The following is a 26911-nucleotide window of genomic DNA, read 5'->3' as shown; positions in this document are numbered from 1 at the left end:
TTTACAGTCTGATGAGTGATGACAGAGGCTTCGATAGCACGAGTAGAAAAGAAGGGTCCATATTACCCTCTCAAACATTCCTCTTGTTTACACATAGAACTTTAATTTGCATTTTACCTTGTAGAGTGAAAACATATACCTTGCACGAATCCATCCTGACCTGCCTTTGACTTTTGGTACTTCTACAAGCTTTTTTTCTTGCTTGGCCTTTAATGTGTTCACACTTAACAATATTTGCTACATTAACAAAGGCGATGAAATGGATGGGTATTTTTTGAAGTAATGAACTGTATGTCAACATGTGGAAGAAAAAAAACTTGTGACAAGACCATCAAAATTTCAGGGGAAAAAACGTTCACACAATAGGCTTAGAGGCTATTTGCGTCAGTTTGTCTATTTGACGATTTCATAGTTGTGGGTTGAAGTAAGTCTAAACGTCCGCACTTGCCTAGTGATGGTTTCGTAGACGAGTGTTAAAATTATAAATGTGGGCAAGTTGAGCAAGAATAGGTTTAGACTTCTCCACGCAAATTATTGCCCTCGACGATCCGAGGTTGGAGTTAACCTCTCCAGAGACCCACTTGGGATGGTGGCCGGATAAAGCTCGGGATCCAACTGCAGTGCACCTAGCTAAATGGAGCAGCCTCTGTCACTGACGCCATGGCAATAATTCCTCGAGGACCACAGCTGACAGCACAAGCAATAGCAACAATAGCAACAGGCCCAAGTTGGCCAATTTGCTCCCTAGTTTTCCATTCAAATCTTGACAAGAAATCAGGGATGAAACGGACTCTCCCTGGAGCCTGAATTTTGTTTTCAGTCTCGTAATAATATTGGCACTTGCTCAAAAGAACATCACTAGGTATGGGAGGTGAAAAGGATTTGTTAACAACTGCTACGAGTAAATTCAAGATTTTGTTTTTGGTATTAAAAAACTCAAGAGTTCGACTTTGTTTGTGGCTGTAGAGCTCAGTGCCAACCTAGAAAAGCAAAACCAGGCACCAAATCCAGTGTGCAGTTCACCACCTTTATTTCTCAGTCACAGTCCAAGATACAATTATCTGTTCCAGTATTCATCTCTCAACATAAAAATGTCTCGAGCATAAAACTATAGCACAGAACCTGCCCAGGTTCAGCTAATGCCTTGACCAGTGGCCCTTAAACAAACCAAGCCGGAATCTAACGCGAGCTTATTCGTTTATTCCCTGCAAAGGGCTGATCGAGTGAGACAAACAAGCCTGCACATCAACAATCTGCAAGCCTGATTAGGTCATCTAGATCTTTCTGGATTTCTGGTGGCACATGTCGTCAGCTTTGGCCGGCACCTAACGTTTCCTGAAAAGAAATGTTGCGTAGAAAGCGAGACCAAGTGCTTCCAGACCAAGAGTTGCAATATAAAGTACACCATATACATAGCAAGCAGTACGCGCATTACAGTACAGCAGACATATGGGGCATGGTAGTTATCGAATCAGTCTCAAGCTTGCTTCCAATCACAGACCCACCATACAGCAGCAAACTATAAACATTGTCATAGAGTTCCACGGCAGAAGCATATTAAAACCTAGCATATATAACTACGGTACGATCCGCGACGAAACATAGCGGACACAATTGGCTCTTCAGCATCACCACAGGCAAGGGGGCTGACATGGAAACAAAATGAATCTGAGTTAGTCCATACGCAACAGAAATAATTGTACAAGAAGTATGCAGGGAAACCAAAATGGGCAGTAAGGATGCCTTACATTTTTCCACAGCAAAGCGCCACAATGTCAATAACCATGGGCCTCTCAAAACGCACCAGCTGCCATGAGCAGCTCATCGAGGCTCCAGAGATCCCCACTGCTAGCCCCGTCCTGTGGAGCATCATTTTGCAGAAGGCTGTCCATTGATGTGTCTGAGCTGCTCTCAACATAAGGCAATGGCAAATAGTTCATCTCAGGATCAAAACCAGACATGCCTTGTGCGAGATTGGATGCACCATTTCCCTGAGGCACAGCTACACCGTAATTGTTCCTCATTCTCTTGGGTGCTTCACCTTGCAGGTACCCAGGATTGGCATATGCTGGCACAGCATTATTGGGAGCAAAGGCTGAAGTGTAGTCTGAGGCCATGGTCTCATCGTCCCACCCAAAGTCAGAAGAGCCATATGAGTTACTGCTCTGGTCAGAGAGCATGTTTTCTGCAGATCTCTTAGTGGGCACAAGAGCTTTCACTGAAGGGAGGAAACTGGCACCCTCAGCTGGCTTCACAAGAACCTTACTGTCACTGAAGGCAAACATTGCAAACAAATCATTGTCTCCATTGCTCAGATTATTGAAAGCCTCATCAGCACAGGCCTTTCGCAGTGGAGCAAGCTTTGTTAGATTGGCAGTAGTTGGCTTTAGGATTGACTTCTGAGCATCTGGCGCTTCATCAGGAAAATTGACCTTTGCTTTCTTGCCACGAATCTTGCGAGCTTCAGCGTCATATGCCCTTGCTGCCTCCTCAGCCGTGTTGTAAGTTCCAAGCCAAACACGGACACCCTTGCTAGGGTCTCGGATCTCAGCCGCCCATTTGCCCCAGGGACGCTGGCGGATACCCCTGTACTGATTCTTCCGGTTGCGCTTTGCTGAGGTAGCAGTAGGTTCATCATGTTGAACAGTCTTTGGAGTCATCACACCATCTATACAAAGAGCGCTTATCAGTTCATCTCAATAAAACATATGGAATAGGCATGCAAGTTTTGCAAGGACAGAAGTGGTTGATCAATCTATTTATTATAATAGACCAGTTACATGTTAGATATGATGTCCCCTTTTATGTCGCAAATTCAGGAAATTAAATCTTCAGATAATTTGACACCTTCCACATCTAGCATGAATGGTTCATCATTAACAATATAGTACTAAGGCACAATTTAAGATCTCTTTATTAACAATTTACACTTCAGAAATAAGTTCATTTAAATTAGAAGCACTTGAATCCTTCTCTCTTGACCATCAAATACTGTAACCCTATATTTTTCTTATAAAGAAAATTTGACAGGAAAAGAAGCTTAACCTGCATCTAATCATCAATAATGAGATACAGTTAATATGGAAGAATTCCAGATTCCAGAACCTATTCCTCACTGGAAATTAACTAGACATGATACAGTCTACAAATCGCTGTAAGATCCCTAATCGGAATAAATCTAATCTCAAGATACCTTAACAAGACAACTACTTGTTTCCGTAACTACACAGTAGATCAGTTATGTAAATTGTAAAATAATAAATAAAAAAATAAGAGCCTGAAATCTACCAGGCTTAAAACCCGAGTCTAGCAATCGAGACGCACGACAGAGCAAACCACATGAACTATCTTAAGAGCTACACCGAATAATTTCTCCACTTGTAGCATACTATATCATTACAGACATACTAGAAATTACTCGTGCAGGTTGTAGGACAAAAGTTCGTCTAACCGCTGCATGAGTAGCCAAGAGATAGAATTTTGGTCTTGCAGCCGTACGCCCTGTTTGGCTGCAGCTCCATGGAACTCAACAGCCATAGGATAGGAGATTCGAGAAACAGCCCACCAAAAGAGGCATCTTTCTTTCGCCCGGCCGTCTAAGCGGAGTGTGTGCCAGCACAGAAGGAAACAAAACAAAAGGAGGTAGCGAATTTAATGCGGTTCTCACCAACTGCGGGGGGCGCCGCCTTGGCCGCGGCGGCGAAGGCGAACGTCGCCGGCTCCGGCGGGGGGACCTCCAGGACCTCGTCGCCGCCGCAGGCGGTGTCCGCGTCGTCGTCCTCGCCGAGGCCGCGCACGAACTCGCGGAAGTCGGCCTCGAAGTCATCCCCCGCGGGGGCTCCCTTCCTGCCGGACCCCGGCCACAGCAAGTCGGCCGCGACCAGGCGGGGCTGGCGCTGCAGCAGCTGCTGCTGCTGCTTTGCCGCCGGCCCGGACGGCCGGATGAAGCCGGAGAGGATGGCGCCGCCGCACATCGCCGCCGCCGGAGGAGGAACAGACGCCGCCGCAGCGGGGTGGGGGTGGGTGGATTATTGGTGGGACGGGAGGGCACGGGAGCACAGTGACAAGGCGGGGGGTGGAAAGGAGGGGGAGGAGATCTTTGCGGCTTGCTTTGCCCTTCTCGCCGAGTGAGAGGGAGGAGTGGGGGGGTGGGGGGGGGGGGGGTCGGGGCGGGACGGAGATGGGAAGATGGTAGCTGGCCACGCTACTTATAATTGGGAGCCACGCTGACGCGCTACGGGACAGTGACATCAAAGGAGATAGCTGCGGCGGGGCCCGCTGCCCCTCGGCTCCTCCCGTGCCGTCTCGCGTGTGCTGGTGCTGCAGTGCTCCGGCTCGCGGCTCCTCCGCGTCGCTTCGGCGGTCTTTATTTTTTGTTACCGCGGTATAAACAATTCTAGTTTACCTCCAACGATGCCTCCTCTTTTACCGAAGCAAAAAACATTTTAAATTTCTAAAAGGGGGAAAAAGGTAGTAACTCAGTTCGTGTAAGCAGCATGGAGGTCGCTCTAGTGTACTCCAGCAGCCCAAAGAAAGGCTTTTTAGGTTCCGTTTGGTCTGGGAGGACCGTCAAAGAGAATCTTATTATTTAAAAATATTAAATAAAATCTGTTTATAAAATATTTAGTATTAAATAAAATATATTTATAAATTTTTTTATATAAATAGGTGTTAATTCACGAGACAAATTTAGTGAGCCTAATTAATCTACGATTTGCAACAGTGATGCTACAGTAACTATCCGTTAATCATAGATTGGCATACCTTATTAGATTCGTCTCACAAATTAGCTCAGAGATTCTGCAATTAGTTTTGTAATTAGATTTTATTTAATATTTCTAAATGACAAGATTCTTTTTATGTGATAGGGCTAAAGTTTAGCCCTCCGAAACCAAACACCCGCACACACTATTTTGTATAAATTTTTTTATGGTATTTTGCGAATGAAGCAAGCTTTCCGTTGGGTAATTTATAACGTATACCATAATAAAAAGTGCAGTACAGCATTTCTAGAAGACGCTACCTAGCTATATGATGGTAAACGTTTGCTAAAAGATGCTTTCAGTTTGGCCAAAAAAAACGCTGTTCATGTGACGAGGCTCCGGCTCGGGCGATGACACGCCAAACGCGAGTAGCTTGGCTCGCTCCGAAGGCGCTACCTGTGATGCGAAACGTTCCACAGATGAAAAAATAAAAAAAAAAGCACCAGGTGGAGCATTATTTCTCGGAGACGTCGTTCCTCGTGATACAAACGTTCCACAAAGTATCAGGCAGAGCGCATCGAGGTGTTTACCTGTGATGGTAAAAGATGCTTAACTTTCGGTAGAGAGATGCTTTCAGCCCGAAACGGAAACGCTGTTCCTGTGACGAGGGCTCTCTGCTGGCTTGCATGGGGCACGCGGTGGCTTGCATTCCTGGCGGGGCGTTCTCTGGCGCAAAGACGGCAAGAGGAATTGAAAGGAAACCCGGGCGGGCGGGCGAGATGGCGCGGCAACTGACAGCGAGACCCAGGGGGCAGCGGCCTGTTCGGGAGGCTCGGCAAAGGCGGTTTGGGGTTTGGGAAGCTGGCGATCGATGGCGGCGGCGTGGTTTTGATTTGATGTGCAGGTAACTGCCGCCGGTGGAGCCGAGCGCCCGGCAGCGGCAGATCGATCGCCATCGCCTGGTGATCCGGGGAGGCTCGACCGGTCGATCCTGACGTGACAGCCATCTTCGATTACCCGGCCCGTTCTTCCTAAATTCGGAACCATCTTTGCTCTTAACCTTTCCCTACGTTAGCATTCTTTGTTTTCATTGCCGTAACCACCGCCGCAAAGCCACTACTTGGTAGACGATAAAGCAAGACGATCGGGCTATACTATACTATACTATACTTGTGAAAATTGTTTCTGGAAAGTTGAGTTCGTTGCACAGACAGGAGTTTTCAACCACTACATGTATGTCTTCTCTAAGCTTCAAACTGTGGAGCTCTAATCTTTTTCTTCATTCCCCATGAAACAAAAGGATAACACTCGATCTTATCCTTCCTCGCCAAAAAAGAGAGAGGACACGCTCCCAGCTACACCTATACGACGTGCATCATCTGACCTGGGCCTCTAAACTTGGCAACACTTGCATGCACAGATTCAGTTGCGCACACTTGTCATCTACAATCATATATACTACACACGACAGTTGCCTTCTCGCCGCCGTTGGCAAATAAACTTGAATATCTATCATCGCGCAGAGCTTCGCCCATCCCTGAGGTTTGTTGGGCTGCGGCCAAACAATATAAATCATCATCAAATTTCCGCGGTTCCTTCACGGCCCCAGCCCAACCACATTCGCCTTTTCCCCAACCAAATCTTGCAAGTTGCAAGTAGGAAACGCCAGTGGCCAACTTGGCGGTGGCAACGCGGCCTCCGTGCGTCGTCGCCGTCACCTCGGCTTTTCCTGGCCCTGTGTTTGGCACGGCGTGGCATACATACGGCAGCTGGGAGCGCCGCGCAGAATTCGAAGTCTGTACTTGTTTATGCGATCATCATCATCGCATACATGTATGTATGCATTGAACCGGTGCAGACGTGCAGTGTTTGACAATAATATTCCATCCAACAGAAATGCCGGGGGATAAATGATGTTTCCTCGCAAAATGGGTGTGTGTGTATATAGTGATGGAAGAAGAATAAATAAAATAAGTGCCAGCCGATCGCCCGATGGAATTGAACGTATGCATGATATGAATAAATATACAGTGGGAGTGGGAGTGGGAGTACTATAAAACGTTAAGAAGTGATATGAATATATATGTATGCATGATTGACCTGACACCATTTTGTTTTTCATCGATGTACTGGTGGACATAAACAAAAAACAGCAAACCAAAAATCTCTCTCTCTCTCTCTCTCTCTCTCTCTCTATATATATATATATATATATCGTACGTGAACCGGTTGGCGCATGTGATGAATTGCAGGTGATTCTTCGATGGAAAAAAAAAGTGTAGCACCACACATCCTATAATCCTCCGGGAATCGGGCCATGGTTCTTCCGAATTACCAAATGGGCTACACACTGAACGGACCTCGTGTTGCCGCGGCAGGTACCATGCCTTGTCTGGATCGGAATCCCGAGACCATGCATGTGGTCGACTCATGTATACACGGTTGCGATCTACCATTGGACCGGCGAAATGTTGGGTGCGTAGCATAGGGATATAGGATAAGGCCGCCGCCCGGGGACTCCTCCCGTCTCCGTCGCCGACCCAGCATCCAGAGCAACAGCCCGCGCGGGTCAGTACAAAAGATGAGGGCGGGCGCGTCAGCGTCGCCGCTCTCCCGCCGCGTATACGGGCGCCACCCTTCCGGGGCGGCGGTGGCCTGCCGAGTCCGGTTTCCGCGCGGCGGCCGACGACAGCTCCGCTTCCGCCTGCGCGGCGGCGGGCGCAGCAAGCGTCCGTGGTTTTGGTTCGTTGGCCGGGCGGGCACGGACGTTGGTCGTCTTGTCCGCGTCGCGGGGGTTCCACGCGGTGGAGGCTGCCAATCCGATCCGGGCCGCGTTGGCGCTGAAGTTTACGGCCCACGAGCGTCGCGGCGGGCAGCGTGGATGGTGGCCCACGCGATGCAATTTTTTTTCCCAGTGAGTCACGCAGATATGGGGTTTGTTTGGTTCCTCGTCGTTAAACTTTAATTCCATCATATAGGATATTTAAACACCAATAAAAAATATTAAATATAGTCTAACTATAAAATTAATTGTAAAAATAGCGGTTAATTCGCGAGATGAATTGGTTAAGCCTAATTAGTTCATAATTTAACCATATTGTGCTACAGTAAATAAGTGCTAATGATGAATTAATAATTGGTATTCGTCTCGTGAATTAGCACTGGAATAATTGGTATTCGTCTCGTCAATTAACACTAACTTATGCAATTAGTTCTATAATTAGCTTATATTTAATCTGTCTATTTGGGATCCAAATATTCGATGGGATCCGCATCCAAACAGCTCATCCGTCCACCGGAGTTCCTTCATGTACCTATGAACATCTTTGTAAATGAATAATTGTTCATGTTTTCTTACGCGAGCTCGAGCCGAGACGATCCGCGGAGGTGCGTTGGGTCTGAAGCTTGCGACGGCCCACTAACTAACTAGCTGCTGCTGCTTCTGCGCTGGCCGCGAGCGCGCGTCGTGCGCGTGGTGAATGGATTCGTGGGCGTCCACGGTCGATAGCTGCCGCGTCCGAGCCCAGCTTCGGCCCAACCAAGTTCCTTCGATCCATCATGTCGGGTCGTGCAGGTTCCCATCCGGCCGTCATGCCGCCGTCTCAAGTTTAACGGCAAGGCTCCCCATCAGCCGCCTCCGCCGGTCCAACCCGTCCAGCCGCACGCCGACCGCGTGCCCGTCCGCGCCCGCCTGGCCACCGCCGTCCCGCGAGTGTTTCTTTCCTCTCCTCCAAGCCAGCGCCCGCCACCGCCCACCGGCGCCCGCCCTCCTCCATTTATACCTCCTCCGGCGCGGCGACGCACGCAACCCTTCCCTCCCGCGCCGACGAAGGCGACGAATCTCGGATCCTGAGAGGCGGGATCGATCGAAATCAGGGTACCCCCCAGGAGTCCAGAGCCTGCTGCCGTGATGTCGGCTACCGCGATGGACGAGGCGGCGGTGGAGGCGCGCCTCCAGGCGCTGCGGCAGAGACTCGGGAAGAAGCAGCAGTTCGAGGAGGCAGTCGCCGACCTCGCCGCCGTGGTACGGGACGGCTACGCCGGCGCCTCCCCCGCACTCCGCAAATCGGTAAGGCCGACCCGACCCGACCTGGCGACCTGACCTGACCTGCCTCTCTACGACAAGTGCTCCTGCTAACTAGCTAGATGGGGAATACACGTACAATTAGGTCAGTAGAATACGAGTTGGATATGCTTTTATTGCAACTGCTGAATTTAGCCATGGGGTTACGAATTTGGTTAAGAGTGTCAACCAAGGACGTTGTACATTTCAGTATTCTTCAATAGATGGTGGGTGGTATTAGTTTTCGTGACTAGTAACATGACTGGAGTTCAGAGCAACGCTATTTGTTTCTGTCAGTAGATGACGAACTTCAATGAATGTTATTAGATTTCTTCAAGAGATGGTTAAGAGTGTCAACCAGCTCGCTATCTGATTATGATGCAGCTAATCCAAGCATCGGAGGGATGGTGAATCCTTCTCTATGGTCGAGAATAATACCTTACTGCGTCTTGATGTACTGTAACACAATTGTTCTTTTTTTGTTTGTTTTCACAGAATGCAACAAGCTACGCCTTTTGAAATTAAGGATGGCTTGAGTCATTGTTCTAGTATGGTTTTGGTTAAAATTCTGATCTTAAACTTATAGTAACATGGCTGAATTTCAGAGTAACAGCGGTATGTGTTTGAAAATGACATGACTTTGCTTTACCCCTGTTGTATCACTTAAGGAATGCTCTAAGAAAGATGTAATTGTCATGTTTTTCATAATAAATGTGGCATGATAAGCTATTCAGAGGAAGTTTATGTCCGGATGCCTGTCATATATAAAGATGGCATACACAATTATTTGACGGGCTAAGATTACCAAGTTCTGAGATAATAGGAAATGATGTATTGATGTTGCCGTCTAGTGGAGCAGGCTTATCTGCAGAAACTGATAGTATATGTATCCATGTACGGAGTAACAAGGCTAAGGTTTCTCGATTCAATGTGCTTAGCTATGAGTGTGATGAGTACATGAAAGAAATGTATATGCTACCTCGTGGCTCCTACATATATCATGGAGAAATTTGCCACGCAGCTGAAAAGAATGCAAAGCATCAATTTTGGTGGGCCTCTCAATCTACATTATCACAAAACTAATTTGTCAAAAGTGTACGCTTGCCAATTGTTTTAGCTGGAATTGCTTGTGTATTCTGTAGTACAACTATAGGACTATTTTTTACTCATTTTTACACCATTACTCATTTGGACTGCTACAGCCTTGAATGTCCTTTTTGTTCATCCTTGACTGTTACATGTGTCATTGTCTTTGTGTTTATTTTGATCATTTGTTACTCTTTGCAGATGTATTCCACGGTTTGCCGTGTTGCAACAGTGCTCCAGACTAGATATACAGCTCCTGGATTCTGGCGTGCTGGTCTGAACCTCTTCGTGGGAGCAGAGAAGCTGGTAACTAATCCTGCTGAGAAGGATCACTTGAAGAGCTGCATTTCTAGGGCCCGGGAGCATCTTGACGAAAAAGAAAATGAGGATTCCATGCCAAGCAACAGAGAAGCAGGTATGTACCATACAAAAATCTAAAATACATAGGCTAATAAACACGGTCTAAATATTTAGTTAGAGTATAGGTGAATTCTTGTAATGCAACATCCAAAAGTGTTGACAAATACACAACGAGTCCTTTTTGATGTGATTGGTCTGTTGGTAGCGGTATAAGGACTTAAGCTTCAGATGCCCACGATTTGGTTAAATGACATTTATTGGGTTACCAAGTTGAGTGTGTAAATACAAAAAAAAGTTGGCATATTTTTGTTATGCACTTATATAACTGTTTCTCCTAAAAAATCTTTACCCTTGTAAATATTTGTTTACTAATAAGATGATACTTTTCGCAGACCCCAGATTTCTTTTTGAAGGACACCTTACTGTGGGACAGGAACCTCCACCTCCAGCATGGCTTGTTGCTGATAATTTAGCACGGGAATTGAGCATACTAACTGAATCCTCTGGGGGTCAAGATGGGAACACCAATAGGATGGAGTCTAGAGCCGAGGATGTGACACCTGCTATAGTGAACTTCTTAGAAAGCATATCAGGAAACAGGGATCTAGAAACTGCCTTGGAAGAATCACTGCAGGTAAGCATAAATACTGATCATTTCATGAGAATCCACTTCTTTGGTATATGCTCTCATATGGTGACCTTACAATTTATTGCGGTGTAGCTTGTATTCCAGCTGTCACAACTTCCTACCGTCATGATCAAAGTCTGCTTCAGTTAGCTGAAACTATAAATAATGATCTTGAGCATCAATTTTCTATTTCCAGGGAATCATTGAGCATCCACCCAGGGCACCCCCAGCTTCAAAGGAAGTTGTTGCCAATTTACCTGTCCTAACAGTTACCGAGGAAGTCATTGCCAGATTGGGCATTGAGACGGAGTGTGCTGTTTGCCGTGAAAACTTGGTTGTGGATGACAAGATGCAGGAGCTGCCGTGCAAGCACCTTTTCCATCCTCCATGCCTGAAGCCATGGCTGGTAATCTTCTCCTAGACCCTTCGAATAATTAGGTGGACTGGAGTAGAGTAGCATCATTATTGCTAGTAAGTGTAGCTAATCAGTCGTCATGGTCTTTTGTTTTCATTTAGGACGAGAACAACTCGTGCCCGATCTGCCGCCATGAGCTGAGGACGGATGATCATGTGTATGAGAGCAGGAAGGAGCGTGAAAAGGAAGAAGAGGAAGACAGGAGGGGAGCGGCGAATGCCGTTAGGGGTGGGGAATTCATGTATATCTGAACGCAGCAGTAGCAGAAGAATGTAATCCCTTACTGAGCTTTCTGATTTCCTGATGCCTTATCGCCGTTGTAACTGAAGTTAATAGCGCCTGCCATTCTCTGCAAATTTGTCGTGTTGGTACTGGCTGGTCAGGCTGGACAATGCTGTTCGTGATGAATGATGTATTGCTATCTCACCTGTAAATCTGTAATGTGGCCCGGCAGAGCGCTGTTTGATCGGAAATCGCAGCGCGTGCCCGGCACGGCTGCCAGGTCGCTGTTTGATCTGTAATCTGGAGAGATTGCTTTAGAACTCTCTAGTTTTTTTGGACTCGAATACGAGCCACAAATCCTCGCTCCCAGATAGGCCCTAAAGCACATTGACAGTGTATGCCGTATGCGTACCCCCAGATATGTTGTACCCATCGACGTCGACCCTCTTTTATCCCCATTTAGAACTAGGGAATTTTTCTTAAATTTCATGAAAACTTTTTTCTACAAATTAGTAAAAGTAGGTTAGTTTGACTTAAATAAAGTTAAAATAAAAAAATGTTTAAATATTAGGACGGAAGGAGTAGATGCAAATGGCTAGTTATCATGTAACAGTGTGCTGACAAGAAGTTTGCGGAGCAATACATATTTCTTGGTATCTATCGGTGCTAGGAGAGGCAAACGAGTTAGCACCGATCTAAGATTGAAAAGTATAAGAATTGTGTCGGGCCTTGAATGGCTAGCGATCGACATAAAATTCTTCTTTTTTTCTTTGACACAATCGGGGCAGTTCACCCATCTTCAAGAAAAATGAAAAAAATTTAGATGGAGAAAAATTATGAACCAAGTAAAAAAGTATAAAGATGAAAAGTTCAGAAAGATACGAAACAAAAGATTTGAGTTGACAGAAAAGTTTTAAGATGAAAAGATAAAAAAGATACAAAACAAAAAGATGTATCATGTAGCTGGAGTTCTACGATTATGATCCATGCACACCTTTCATAAAGACGGCTTCGATCGAGGTCACTATAGAAGAAATGTAGACAAACAAGGGTAAATATCTATAGACGATAGGAGTAGGAGAGCACTATAAGATTATTGTAGTTTTTCTTTGAAGATAAAGAACCATATTGAAGCGGTGATTCTAATGCTAAAAAAATTACCCTCACCGCAGGTAACAAGGAAATTCGATAATAAGATGGTTAGTGTGGCATTAACTTTGTTCACTGTCATAAAATAGTGGCACGACCAACCGGCACATGGGCTGATGGGCCCCCATCTCATGCAGATGCCAGGCGACGGCGCTAACCTCGCTACCACCGATCCCCTAGGGCAGGACCCAACAGCCAGAGACATGGCCGCCCATCCCCTGACGCTGACGGTGACGGCGCGTGAGCTCTGCGTCGCTCCACCGCTGGGAACACACCGAAACGGATCAAACGGGCGCTTCGCTCCCACGACTCCACGAACACCACCCCGAGCTGCCGCGAGCGAGCAAACCAACCCCCCGTGCACGGTCCCCGAATTCCGATGCACTCGAGCGCCCAAGCCAGATCCCGATTGCAAGTAACCCTACGCCACACCGCAGGCCACACCGAATCGATCTGCACCGAACGCCCGCCACCAAATACCATGCAGGCCCAAAAGCAGCAGCAGGCAGCAGCATCCGATATTCCGATCCCGGCAAAAACAATTCTTCCAGAAAGAGATTATTTCCCCCCCAACCCAACCCAATCCCGCTCCCGAAATTCCCAATCTTTTAATCCGTGTTTTTCCTGCGGCCCGCCCCCTCGGAGCAGTAATGAAGCGGAGGAGGAAAAGGAGAAAACGAAAAAGCGCCAGGAAAACAACGCACCAGCACCAGCAGGGAGCAGGCACACATCAACTCATCGACGACGCGTTACTACGCGATCAGGAAAGGATGCAGGCGATGCGTGTGATTACGAGCGGGTGAGCAAAAATCCGAGGAGGAAAAGTCCGCGAGAATCTCCAGGGCCGCCCTCCCCACGCCCGTCAAAAATCCAATCTTGACGCCTCCCTGGGCGCGCCCAGACTGTTCCAAAGTTTGTGCCCCTCTGCGATGCGGGATTGTTTGTTGTCAGTTGGTCGCCGCTGGTAATGGGATGAGCCCCGCCTGCCTGATCCGCAGCTAATCCCGTTTCTTGTTCGGGTTCTTGGGGAGATCTTCTCTCGCTCTCGTCTGGATTGCGCTTCGTGTGGTTGGTTGCTTCTGCTGTGTGTTTGGCTCGATCGGGATGGGGGCGTGGGCCGATTCGCCACCACCACATCTACGCCTCTTCTTTTTTATTGCCTCCGCAGTGGGATTTGCTTTCGCGTTGGTGTGAGCTATTTCCGCAAATCGTCTAGGGCTGGCCGAGGCGCCGTGCGTTCTCGCGCACTTTACTCTTCCTATTCCCCCCCTTCGCCCCCGGATCGAATCCGCCGCTTCCCGGCCGCGTCCGGGCGTCGATTCGAGCTGCGCCGCCGCCGATTCCGCCGCAAAATCGCGCCTTGGTAAGGTTGCCCGCTCAGATTCTTGGGGTTTCGCTGCGGATTTGGTTGGATTTTGGGGGATTCCTGATCCGGTTTCTGTGTCGCAGGGTTTGTTCCATGGTGGCGTGAGGCAGATTTGGAGAGGAGGCGTTTCTCTTGTCTGGTCGCCGTCGGGGAGGCTCCGACCAGCCAGCCATGTCGCAAATCCAGAGCTTCTCGCGGAGCAACTGCGTGCTCCTCGCGGTGCTATGTGGGAAGCACGCCGAGAAGCGTGTGACGGCAGCGAGGTCCGGGCCGGAGGCGAAGCGGCTGCGCCCGTCTTACCCGTTCCCTGAGCTTAGCTCGGCCGGCAGATTGGAGGTCAGTTGGAGGTGTTCTCGCTTGAGTGTGGTGATGGTAAATTTTGTGCTCCCCCATCTTTGTGTGAGCTGAATGAGGGGACTTTCGAATGCAGGTGCACACTTTGTTCAATCCTACACCCGAGCAGTTCCTCGAGGCGCAGCGAGTGGTGCAGCCCAACTTCTTGTACATCCAGGGGCAGCAGCTTGAGGATGAGAAGGAGATTGGCTCGCTTGTGTGGGGTGATGCCGATGTCTCTGACCCGCAGGCGTTTAGCACTCTCATTAGCCCACCTTTCCCCACGATAGTAAGCCCTGGGCTTTTCTCAAGTGTGTGCATTGTTATTACTTGTTGTCAAATGATGATGGCAGCTTGTAGTGCATTTGGCTGTTAATTTCAGGCAAATGCCATGATGTGATAACAGCAACTATGCCAGTATGTTTGTTTCGTTATTGCATTTCACAACAATTGCCTATTACTTGAACTAGGAGACATGTCTTACAATACCATGTCACAACTACTTGAGTAAGCTTGGTACTCTGGTGCTGAATCCAGTTCTGAATAATTCAATACACAAATAATAATTTCTAACCATTCCAAGCACCATACTATAAAATGTTTCATCTAGATAATGGAAATACATGTTTGCTTCATGTGCTTCTCATAAATGCATACGGAACATGGATTGTACGCAACCTTTGTGATGTTCTGTTATATTATTTATATTGCCACATGGACCCAACTCTTTAGATTTTAATGGTTGCTGATTCCATACTCTCAACACAGGTATATCTGGAAGTTCCTATTGGTGAAAAACTTGCACAAGCAGTTCATTCAAAGGTAGACAGTTTCCCTGTACAATAATCACATCTCTTGAACAACTAGAATATTACTCCCTCCAGTCGCAAAAGAGTGACTTTTTGGGTTGCATGCAGTCAACCTATCAGCTTATTTATCATGAATTACTTTGCGTATATTGAGATTGAGCATTTGAAAATGGTATGTGGATTACTGGATTTATCTCAAAATTCTTTGATACTTATAATTTTGCTATGGTTTGTAGATATACTACAGTAAAATTACTACTCAAAAGTTCTGCTTGACACTGTATCAATGTCCAAAATGTAACTCTTTGTCTTTTATGACTTGAGTGGGTATTTGGCCGCTTCCCCTAGCATCATTTTTTTATGGATTTTGGTTTTGCTTTGGTTTGTTCGGCGACAATGTCATGTTGCTCCTAGCTTATTGTTTACAAATCTATTCATGCCATTTTTACTCCTTATGTTTCTTTACATCTAAACAAGTTGGTAAGTCGTTAGGTGCCACATGTTTGTAATTTATTGATTGAAGCAAAACCAATTTTGTTATTTCTGGAGCTTTCCAAATGTTGATATTATTTTATTTCAGGGGATCCCTTATGTAATATACTGGAGAAATTCATTCTCATCTTATGCAGCATCTCATTTTCGCCATGCGTTGATGTCAGTGATTCAAAGGTATTCCTCCTCCGTCTTCAACTAGATCCACAGCAGTAGAAATGTTAACTAAATTGCTCATGCTTGGATGCAGTTCGGTGAGCCATACATGGGATGCTTTCCAGCTTGCTCATGCATCCTTCCGTCTACATTGTGTAAGAAACAATCATGTGCAAAGTGTTAAACTTGGTCCTCGTCTCCTGGGGGATGCTCCAAAAATAAATATAAGCCCACCTGAGACTGAGATGGTTGATGAAGAAGGTTCTTCTGAAGTGACCCCAGCTATAAAAATATATGATGAAGAAATAAACATAAAATTACTTCTCTGTGGAGTGCCATGCACCTTGGTAAGCTTTTTATATTTATGTCCAGACATTATTCCTTATATTATTCGAATGCAAACTAATGATTGTCTTTTTTTACTCTCCCATAGGATCCTTGTTTATTGGGCTCTTTAGAAGACGGTCTGAATGCACTTCTGAATATTGAAGTATGGACAAGAATTCTAGCTCTATAATCCCTATTGTGCGGAAACAACTTATTTTTTTCATGCAAGTGACTGATGATTCCTCAGTCTTAGTGCTGTCTTGAAATACACTGTCCATAAAATTTTTGTTTAGAAAATTACTTCTCATTAGATATGATAAAGAATATTGCTTTTTAGTGTATGTAGTAGTAATTCAGATATATGTGGCGAATGTTATGCTTTTGTTTCAATACCCATGACCTGTATTCACTAATTTGCACACATGTTTTCTGTAAGGAACCTAGAACAAAATCCAGTTAGATGTGCCACACAAAGGCAGATCACATATAAGCACTACTAGATAAGCAGTGTAACTGCTATTTGTCAATGAAATTACTGTACACCATTTGCAAGATGCATTCTTTCATCTATTAGTTGGTCTATTTTTTATTAATCAGACCACAATTTTTGGATTTTTTGTTCAAAGGACGTTGATACAAAAAAATTGCAAATATTAGATGTTCCACGTTGTTAGTTAAGAAATTCTTATATAAAACTTTATGGGACTTCTGATTTATTCTTGCATCGCTTGAAGAGCTCATGTAATGGTTGGCTTTTGTTTTTCACAGATTCGTGGGAGCAAACTGCAGAACCGAATCAGGTATCTTGGATTGTTATATGTTATAGTTCTAGTTCCTTTTATCTTTATATTGATGACTCTGTGAGTTATTAATCAAATTTGGTTGGCATGCTGTCATGCACAATTGTATTGGTAGTTCATGCTCAATTTGTAAATGTGTATTATTCTTTTACGATTCATTAAAAGAAAATGGCAACGATATGTCTAGAAACGTAACATCATTTATCGGAAAAATGAACAAGTGAGCCTTCATTGATAAAACCATTGTATTAAGAGATGAGCCTTCATATGTACTATCTACCTTCTGCATGTCAAAGTTGCCTCAATACTAATATTTCATTGTGTGAAGAAACTTAAATCTATTGTTAACTACCAACGTGCCTTTGCCATAGATTGTTTTCATTAGCAGAAACTAATTTGTTGTTTCTCCTGTTTGGCAGTGCCTCTCCGCCACCTCTTGAAGCTGCATCCTTACCACGTGGGATGGTTACTATGCGCTGTGATATCAGTACTTGCAGTTCTTCCCATGTGTCACTTCTCGTTTCTGGTAGTGCACAAACTTGTTTTGATGATCAGGTACATATTTCTCTGACCTTGGATATGTTTTTTTTTTATTCTGCTGCAATGTAATACGGTGCTCACCTGTCTGTGCAGCTTCTAGAGAGCCACATAAAGAATGAAATAATTGAGAAGAGCCAGCTAGTCCGTGCTCTCTCAAATAATGAGGATAAGTTATCATCAAGTGAGCCTTTAACTTCCATGTCCACGGCTTGTGGGGCTTCTACATTTGAAGTTTGGATGACACTACCTAAGTGGGCAGCGCAGGTTACTTTACAACACTTATAGCATATAGTATGCGTTCCTTAGAATTTCATGATGTGTTTATGTGTGTTTTTATCATATTTTTTCCACTTGTATGAAATTCTAGTGCTTACATATATATTGAATGAGTATTTTTTTCATCTTGAACTTAATATTCTTCTTTGAATGTTTAGGTTCTGAAGCATCTAGCACCAGAAATATCATACAGAAGCTTGGTTGCACTTGGAATTGGTTCTATAAATGGTACTCCTGTTGCTTCATTCGAGAGGCGAGATGCAGACCGCCTTCTTTTCTTTTGCACAAGTCAGCGCAAAGATTTGATTAATGAAAATGGTCCATATTTTCATCTGCCAAGATGGTCAGCCTCGCTTACCAAAGACAGAACTAAGGCGGCTTCAGAATCAAAACCAAATTTGTTGGGTAGAAATGGAGTTTTAGAAGACAAGAAACGTCTGATGGAAGGGCCTTCCTCGTTCCCATCCTTCAAGGCTAAATTGAAACCTGCAACTATGAGGCCCATTCCTCATTCTCGAAAGCAACAAATGCATCCTTTCATGGGTTTACCTGAAACTGCGCTTCATGATACTAGTCTGGTTAAGCCAAGCTTGCCAGTTGCGCCACCTGTGAAGCATAGTTTAGTATCTTCTGCCCCAACCACACATAGAAAATCAACATCAGGGCCATCTCATACTCCATCAGTCATTCAATTGAATCCTCTGCCAATGAAGAAACATGGATGTGATAGGTTGCCCATCCAAGTATGCTCTGAGGTACACATCTTGAACCTTCATGGGTCATTACGATGACATAATTCTGCATAACTAAATAATTAGGCTAGAAGAATGATCTTTTCTTTACCTTGTTTAGGAGGACTTCTTGAAGGATGTTATGCAGTTTTTAATTCAGCGGGGCCACAATCGACTTGTACCTCATGGAGGACTTGCTGAATTTCCTGATGCAATCCTTAATGCCAAACGCCTTGATCTCTATAACTTGTACAAAGAGGTAATTATTCACACTTATTTTTGCGAACTAAGAAGGTCAAAGAATAATATGTATTATTGGCTTGTTTCCTGATATAGATTTTATTCTCTTCTAGGTGGTATCTAGAGGTGGATTTTATGTGGGCAATGGCATAAACTGGAAGGGTCAAGTATTCTCAAAGATGCGCAACCATACTGCAACAAATAGAATGACTGTATGTATTTACTGTTCAGTTCTCTGATATTTTCTTTACCTTCTGATCCTGCCTTTAGCTTCTTGCTGAAGGATTGGGGGACAACGTTGTACTGATCTAGTCAACTGCCTCTAACCGTGTACTCCTTTTCTATATATATTTAGGGTGTAGGGAACACATTGAAAAGGCATTATGAGACATATTTGTTGGAATATGAGTTGGCGCATGATGATGTGGATGGTGAATGCTGCTTACTTTGTCACAGGTTTGATGGCATATTCATTCAATCTGTCTGCTTCAATACTCGTATTGTCATGATTGAATCTAAGACCTCCTTTTTATGTAATTCCAGTAGCGCACCTGGTGATTGGGTGAACTGTGGTTTATGTGGTGAATGGGCCCACTTTGGTTGCGACAGACGACAAGGGCTAGGCACTTTCAAGGTAAAAAAGAAAAGAAATTCATCATCTTACCCTTTCCTGAAGTCACTAGCTTTATTTGACGAGCTGCTTTTTTTCTTTTCTACAGGATTACGCGAAGACAGATGGATTGGAATACATCTGCCCCCATTGTAGTCTAGCAAACTACAAGAAGAAGCCGCCGCCGCCAAAAGTAGCTAATGGTTTTGCTAATACAGCATCTGTATCTCGAAATGTTTAATTTTCATCTTAGTTTTCTTTTCTTTTTTGGCCCCATGTTGGGGGGGGGGGGGGGGGAGGGGAAGAGTCATTAGAGTAGAGAATAGGCTGATGGAAAGAGAGGGGAGAGGGCCTTGAAGGTATGTAGTATTTGATCTGTATCATCCCATTAATTTAGTGGTTATGAGGTTTATATAGCATGTAACAACTGACAACACAGACAAGTTCCTACAGTACCGTTGGTTAGATGTGGTAAGCTGTCTATACAAGTCTTGCTGTGTTTATATTGATGCAGCACTTGTTTTCTTTCCCTGGTTTCCTGAAACATCTGATGGAACAGTCGTGGTATTTGAAAGCTGCTGGGTGCTGGCAAAGTGATGCATTTGGTTCAGTGACTTGCATTCATACGATTTCTGTTACCTTCTGTCAAAACGGACCTAATAAAACGGGCCAAATTTGTAATAAGATTTCGACTTGGCTCGTTGTCGTCGCACCTCTTGACATTCGGTCCAAATTAGGACATCATCGCGGGGTAGTGTAGCGTAAGAAAGTTGGTGTTGCAACGCGCGTGTTTTCTCACAATTTTGCGTTGTTGGTGATCCAAATCTGGATACGCCAACACATAGCCATTGTGAATACTCGTCAGTCATCACTGATGCATGGTCTGAAAACTCTTTATTTGTCAATGGCATTGGCATAAGGAGGGATCTCGTTGACATGTTGTAAGGAATTATATTTTCCCAATTATTCATGTCATTGCCTCACACATGGACACATGGTGATGCACGATGACACTTTATTCCCCCATAGCTAGCTAGCCAGCGGCCACATCTTACATCCGTTCATTCAGTAAGGGACACCGCCGGCGGCGGCGCCGCAGGAGCTGCAGGGAGGCTGCTGGTGCATGCCGCAGGTCGCCGTCAGCTGCTGCGCCACCTGCGCCGCCACCATCGCCGCCTGGCCCTGAGGGCCATGGATCCCGCCGTACGGCGGCGGCTGCTGCTGCTGCACCATCTGGAGGACCATGGTGTAGACGGCGTGGTACTGGTGCTGCGGCTCCACCTGCCTGAGCTGCTGGCAGCACTGCTGCCGCAGCATCTGGCACTGTGGCGTGCAGTAGGGCGTCGCCATCGGGCTGCACTGCTGCCTCAGCAGCTCGCCGCACTGGGTCAGGGCCGGCAGCTGCGGGTACGGCTGCTGCGGCTGCTGGTGCTGGCACGGGCACTGGTGCAGCGGCGGCGGCGCCTGCTGGTGCGGTGCCTGCCCGCACGTGTGCGTGGAGGTCGCACTCACCGATAGAGCTAGGAGGGCGAGGGCGACGAGCACCGCCTTCATGGTGTTAGTTGCTAGCTACAGGTTCTGTTCTGTTCTTTGGTCTCTATCTGTAAACTGAGCTGGAAGATCGATGGTGGTGATGAAGAAGCGCTAGGCGTGTGAGGGTTATTTATAGATATTGATGCTCCTTGTATAGCTTGCAACGATTGCTTTACCAGATGTGTGTGGATATAACGAATGACTCATCACTCACTTTGGAGCAAGTCGAGGTTGATCTCGATTCACCCTGTACTTCCGCATGGCTCATTTTTGTTGGGTTGTACGTGCTGTGTTGAGATAAAACAAACTGGACATGTAGCTTGATCTGGCTTTGTCAATTCACTTTACACGTCAAGGAACAGTGTCTCTCCTGCTTTTTCATGAAACTAACTTTGTAATAATGTGGTGTGGGTTGTTTGTAATGTTGTGCGAGCTGTTATCGCATATCAGGTCGGTCAGTGTGACTTGGGCATGACTCACCATTTCATTGTGCATAGAAAGGATCCGTTTATACTGACTGAATGTCTTCACGCGCAACTGAATTTGCAATGTGCTGTGATTCGTTAAGATAACACCAATCTGTAGAGCCCTACATGCCAAAGGTTGTCCCATGTTCCTCACTTTACATGTTAAGTTTGATCCGTAGATGAACATGTATTTAACAAGCAACTAATCAACCTACTGGTATCGTTCAAGCAACTTGCAAAAATCCACAAGACACGCCTAGCAGATGTCTAAAACTTGTGACTTGTTTCAGAGAGCTTGCATTGTGGGGCCTCTGTAGTGATCTGTATTTTATTACGTAACGGCATCTTTTATGTAAAGGATACTACATGCTGAGTTTTCACTTTTGCAAATTTTATATTTTGTAATATAAAAAATAGGGTTAAAGTAGGATTTATCTATATCTTGGATAGGAATTGTTGGCTGTTTCAGAATCATATGGTCCACACTTCGGGTACGCACCCAAGGCCTAGGCCAAATTAGGTGTCGTGATCCAAAATTTATCGAAGGCCTAACTAGGCCGTGTCATACAATTTGCAACCTAAAATCCAACAGGTCTATATATATATACATATATAGAGAGAGAGAGAGAGAGTAATGCCCATTTCATCCTCACTTTCTCAGAACCTCAACTTCATTCCTCACCTTTCAAACTAGCCAATTGAGTCCCTAAACTTTTGTTTGTAGTGTCAGTCTAGTCCTTGATCCTATATGCCTTCACATAGGCAAACCATGTCAGATGCAGATATCCATGTAGGCATACAAATATCTGTTTGTTGCCCGCACACAGGGATTAATGGTATTTTTTTCTCAATGAGATCCGGTCGCCGATGAGGCACATCACATTAGTGGCACCTCTCTGTCCTTACCCCTCGACATTATTCTTTTCTCCCTCACATTCCTCCGCTCTTCCTTTCATAACTACCATCATTCTAAAAAATTACCAACACCCTAACCTTCATACAAGTTAAAAGTTACTGTAAATTTTTTAAGATTTCTAAATTAAAGTTTTGCTAAACAATTTCACATTTTCAATCCATCTCAATCAATTCCAAATTTTAGAAGCGATCAAGTGAATGATTTTAATACCCATTTAAAAGTTTATAAATAATAGTAATTATCAGCGGGAAGAGGAAGTATGTTCCGGAGGGCCGTAGGTTCAAGTTGCAATAGATAACCATAAAATAAAGCATCCTAGGATTCCTAATCAACATATGTATAGGCCAATTTGGAAGCAATGTCCATTGTCCCATCACACACATTGGTTTGATAGCATAATTATTACAATCGCTATTTTTATTCAGATACCATTGTTCAAGCATCATTGATGCATCATAATTATTTCTTAATATCCCTATAAGACTATAACGGCTAACTAGCCATAGTGCATTAATTGCGAGCACCACTAGCATCCTTGTTGTGGCATGAATTATTATGTCCGCATGAGTGGTATATGCCGCACATGGATGGTAGGTATTGTGCTGCCATTAATATGGACACCATTTGAGAAGCCTGCTGAGATCCATAGAACCTATATGGTTGTTGTTTCTCCTCCTCCTGCTGTTGGTGGTGGGTAAAGGACCGAGCCATGCTATTGATTGCTTGGTGGAGGTACCCTAGCTCAATCTGCCTAAGCTCCTGGCAACATTGTTGCCGTAGTACTTGGCAGCTACTCGGTGGTAACAAACGTGATTGGAGGAAAGGCATTGCTAGCGGGTTGCACTGTTGCCTCAAGAATTCACGACAATTGTTCAAATTTTGGCTACCACTATAGTAGTTGTAGCTACACCTTATCATCTGCTGCTTCTCATTGTCTTGCTGACTATATTTTTGCTCGTAACCGTATTGACATGGATGCTGCTGGAACAGTGGCTGCTCTTGGCACTGCTGATAGAATTGATGTTGCAGTGGTTGTTGCTGCACTTGATCTTGATATTGCTGGTGATGTTGTTGTTCTGGCTGCTCTTGATGCTCCTGTTGGGATTGTTGTTGCAAATGAACCTTCTGTTGTTGGTGATGTTGTTGCTGTTGCACATGGATATATTGTTGTTGGTGATGCTGTTGTTGCTTGTGTTGATGTTTTTGTTGTTGTGGATGATGTTGTTGTTGTCGGTGTTGCTCGTGGCCTTGCTGCTGACCACAACTGCTAGGTCCCATTTGCATGGAGGCAGCACTTGCAATGAGAGCCATGAAAGCAAGGATCACAATCATCTCCTTCATATGGTTGTTGGACTGGTATATCCGATGTTGTGGTTTTATTTTGGTGTCTATAATTCCAAGCTCAATGGATATGTTGGTGGTGATAAAAGGATGTTGAAGGCTTACTTATAGCTTTGGTGGTATAATTGCATACCTTTAAGCATGTTAATGCTTGTACACTACTACTTTTGATGACTGTTTTCTTGGATAGTATGACTCACCACTCATTTTACATATGCATTCGATGGTGGATATGGATCCATTTTGTGCCTTTGTGCAGCTAACTTTGTTGTTTTGTGCATGATTATGTAGCTTGATATAGCTTCACTTTACATGTCATGGACTATTGTCCTTTTCCTTTACATGAGTAGCTTGATATGGATCCACTCACTTTACAATGTTGTGTGAGTTGGTTGTAGTGTTGCATGAGTTGTTAGATGATATTGGATCAATACAAATCTTGACATGCCTCACTAATTTTCTATAAATGCAATGGCATAGAACTTAGATGACTCCACTTTCACGTGACTGATAGAGTGTTGATGATTTCATTTACTTTTCAAAGGTCACTTTGTGTTCTTACTTTCCATAATCAAAGTCTATAACCATTCAGATTAATTTATAATCAGACTGATTCATAGGTATCTATCAAGAAATGATTAGAAATCATTCAGTCAACTTCCAATTCTAAACAATGAGTAGAAGTCTAAACCTTGTGACTCAGTTCCAAATATGAGTTGGTAACTGGCGATGCCTTGCACGTGATCATTGCACCTAATGTATTGCTAAATTATTATTTGGTCAAAAACATGTCCCTTTCGCTAGCTAAAATTATTTCAGTGAGTATGGAAAGTCAATTAACACCAAAATACCATGTGAAGACTTATTTTGTGCTACTCATGGACTCAAACGTGGCACCAAGAAGTGATTACTACTAATGGTGCATATCTATAATTAATTGATCAACAATTGTAGGTCAGGCTACATAGATCCATAGCCAAATTTGAAAAAATATTTTTCTAAGTTGCTCTAGTAACATTATGAGTCGATTATTACACAAACCTTTGCATTCTAGAGTTAGTGAGTTCTTGTAACACTTTATTGGAAGGCTTGTGGTGCAGCTTTATTTTGTGTATTGCTCCTTTGGCTTTGTTCCTTCTATCTATTCTTAATTCAGTTTGTAAGCACTCCACTACTATGATGGAAATATAGCCAATGATGTTACTAGTCATATTTTTAGCTGATTGATCTCATATTTCTTTATCTCAAGGATACTTTATGAATCCCATGCAAATTGACTTCCTTTTTGTAAGACCTTTTTGACTATATCCTTAAATTCACACAAACTTTTGTTGGGTGACCACTTACACAGCTAACACTCAAGAAGTATAATGAAAGCCATATATTCCTCCTTACCTCCACCTATGCATCATGCTCCCTCACATCTCTAAGTCTCCTTCCTATTAATTAAAAAATTTGTTATTTTAAGGTAAATGTATATCCATATCCTCACTCTTGGTCATATCAATATATTCTTGTATTAGTTAAATGATATGGAGAGATGCTTTTGTTATCTCATTATTAGGCCATGTATTGATCTAATTTGATGATTAAGGGTGCCTTCGATATGGCTTCTTGAACGGCTCCAGCACCGGCTTCTTGAGTAGCCCTAGCTAATGTAGAAATCAAAATAGTCTTCACATGTGAAGCCCAGTTGAAACCGTAGAAAGATTTGCACTAGGCCGCTAGAGTCCAAAATATTGACTCCTTGCAGCTCCTCCCCATCCCCGCAGGCAGTAACACCAAATTGATCCTGAAGTTCATAGAAATTACACCCTAGATGTCACCCCAACTCCCTCTATCCTAGAACCGACCTCACTCGGAGACATCATGTCATCATCCTTCTCCAGTTGTGAATAAGAGATGACGCTAGGGTTCTAGGAATCCTTGGTACAACTGGTGCCGGGGTGGATGGGGTGCGCGCTGGTGCTGTTGTAGCACATAAAGGGCAATGCACCGTGGCCGATGCTCAGCTAGGAATGAAGAGCTCATCCATGGCCGGCCAGGAACGAAGAGCAAGGCACTTACTTATCTCCATCTCTCTCTCACCCATATCTCTCTTGGACCTAAAAGCCCATAATTCCCTTGTAAAACCCACTAATCAATATGGACCCATGCGCTACGTGGACCGATAACTCGGCTAGAAAAATTATTTGTTAATATATAATTTTATCCATTATTGCTTTATTTTATATGAAATCATGTTATAAAGTTATGGCAAACATATGGTGCACAGGAGGTAGGGTATATTGGATATTTGACATGTTTGATGCATTCATGAAAAATAAGAGAAATTCCGCTAAACACTTTCCAAAACATCTTTAGCCTCACCGGAGAAGCTGCTGCACTAGAGGATCCTACATCCCCATTATCTAATTCTTCCACAACTTCAACGTTGCCAAACAAGTTCTCATTTTATTCCCATCGTTGCCTCCTCGTTTCCATTACCTAGTTTTGATTGATATAGTTTGGTTTCCCTTGATTCACACGAGATTAACGTGCTCCTTAAAAAAATGGATTCCACTACCTCATCATTTGGGAGATCATCGATGATCAGGAGCATCTAACATTTAGTGCCACATAAGGGATTTTTACTAAATATTTCTTTTGATATTATTCACATGCCACTGTTCATACATGACGATGTATACTTTATTGCTCACCACTAAATGACTACATGGTATTTCATGCAATATGTTAGCATAATAGCTACAAATGTTACACACTTCTTGCGTAGCACCACTAGTAACAACACACTGTTGGGTGGATTCTCGTAGCCACTGCTACCACAGACCTCACAACCTCTTGTGCCATTATACAAGTAGTCACAGCTCCTTTTGTTGACATCACAAATCGCTTGGTTAGAGGTGGATCCTGACATCAAAGACATCCAATCTATTGGGGTCATCTCTATTGCACCAATGGGGTAATTGCTTGTGATGAACAATATTTTTTCTTGTATTAATAAGATTTTATAGGGGTCAGCTGACCCCTTAAACCCACCTAGCTATGCCCCTACAATTCTATACCATTTGGCTCGACACCATCCCTAATATAAGGAGTCGATGCAACCTATCTTTTGCGCTTTGATTTCTATAAAATAGATAAAAGATTGCTATCAATTTTTGTTTCCGTGCATGAAGCAACAGGGGACTTTCCACATGGATGTTTCTCTATCTAGCACAGCCGGTGCCAACAATATCTGTAATCACCAACACTCCACCCACTACCATTTCATCGTTGAATAATTGATAATTGGGGTCAGCAATACCGTACCTGCATTCACCTACTACCATTTTGTCATCCAGC

The 26911-nt window shown here is 44.3% G+C and overlaps 5 protein-coding genes across 5 annotated transcripts; 2 read left to right on the top strand and 3 right to left on the bottom strand.

Moving 5' to 3' along the window:
- Window positions 1-1013: 1013 nt before the first annotated feature.
- LOC112880516 (ethylene-responsive transcription factor 1-like) lies at window positions 1014-4148 on the bottom strand. The gene is made up of 3 exons (XM_025945161.1): window positions 3668-4148; window positions 1749-2668; window positions 1014-1646 (listed from the first exon to the last, which is right to left on the bottom strand). The coding sequence occupies exons 1-2, from the start codon at window positions 3972-3974 to the stop codon at window positions 1794-1796; spliced, it is 1182 nt and encodes a 393-aa protein (XP_025800946.1). The 5' UTR covers window positions 3975-4148; the 3' UTR covers window positions 1014-1646; window positions 1749-1793.
- A 4200-nt stretch (window positions 4149-8348) lies between these two features.
- On the top strand, window positions 8349-11844 carry LOC112883537 (E3 ubiquitin-protein ligase AIP2). The gene is made up of 5 exons (XM_025948845.1): window positions 8349-8772; window positions 10054-10267; window positions 10605-10846; window positions 11037-11246; window positions 11357-11844. The coding sequence occupies exons 1-5, from the start codon at window positions 8614-8616 to the stop codon at window positions 11504-11506; spliced, it is 975 nt and encodes a 324-aa protein (XP_025804630.1). The 5' UTR covers window positions 8349-8613; the 3' UTR covers window positions 11507-11844.
- A 1140-nt stretch (window positions 11845-12984) lies between these two features.
- On the top strand, window positions 12985-19835 carry LOC112879793 (AT-rich interactive domain-containing protein 4). The gene is made up of 16 exons (XM_025944197.1): window positions 12985-13989; window positions 14076-14328; window positions 14423-14614; window positions 15094-15147; window positions 15715-15803; window positions 15877-16129; window positions 16216-16272; window positions 16878-16909; window positions 17329-17464; window positions 17543-17713; window positions 17884-18480; window positions 18578-18715; window positions 18810-18908; window positions 19052-19152; window positions 19240-19330; window positions 19416-19835. The coding sequence occupies exons 2-16, from the start codon at window positions 14164-14166 to the stop codon at window positions 19545-19547; spliced, it is 2307 nt and encodes a 768-aa protein (XP_025799982.1). The 5' UTR covers window positions 12985-13989; window positions 14076-14163; the 3' UTR covers window positions 19548-19835.
- A 313-nt stretch (window positions 19836-20148) lies between these two features.
- LOC112879794 (glutelin-2-like) lies at window positions 20149-20969 on the bottom strand. Its single transcript, XM_025944199.1, has one exon. The coding sequence runs from the start codon at window positions 20858-20860 to the stop codon at window positions 20372-20374; it is 489 nt and encodes a 162-aa protein (XP_025799984.1). The 5' UTR covers window positions 20861-20969; the 3' UTR covers window positions 20149-20371.
- A 1806-nt stretch (window positions 20970-22775) lies between these two features.
- Window positions 22776-23563, bottom strand: LOC112881093 (50 kDa gamma-zein-like). The gene is given in 2 exon segments (XM_025945797.1): window positions 22776-22846; window positions 22849-23563. Coding segments are annotated over 2 exon segments (786 nt in total).
- Window positions 23564-26911: the final 3348 nt, after the last annotated feature.

Source organism: Panicum hallii, chromosome 2 (genome assembly GCF_002211085.1).
Source record: "Panicum hallii strain FIL2 chromosome 2, PHallii_v3.1, whole genome shotgun sequence".
Classification (NCBI taxonomy): Eukaryota; Viridiplantae; Streptophyta; class Magnoliopsida; order Poales; family Poaceae; genus Panicum; species Panicum hallii.
The sequence above is the reverse complement of the archived record's forward strand: the minus strand, read 5'-3'. Positions and strand labels throughout refer to the sequence as shown.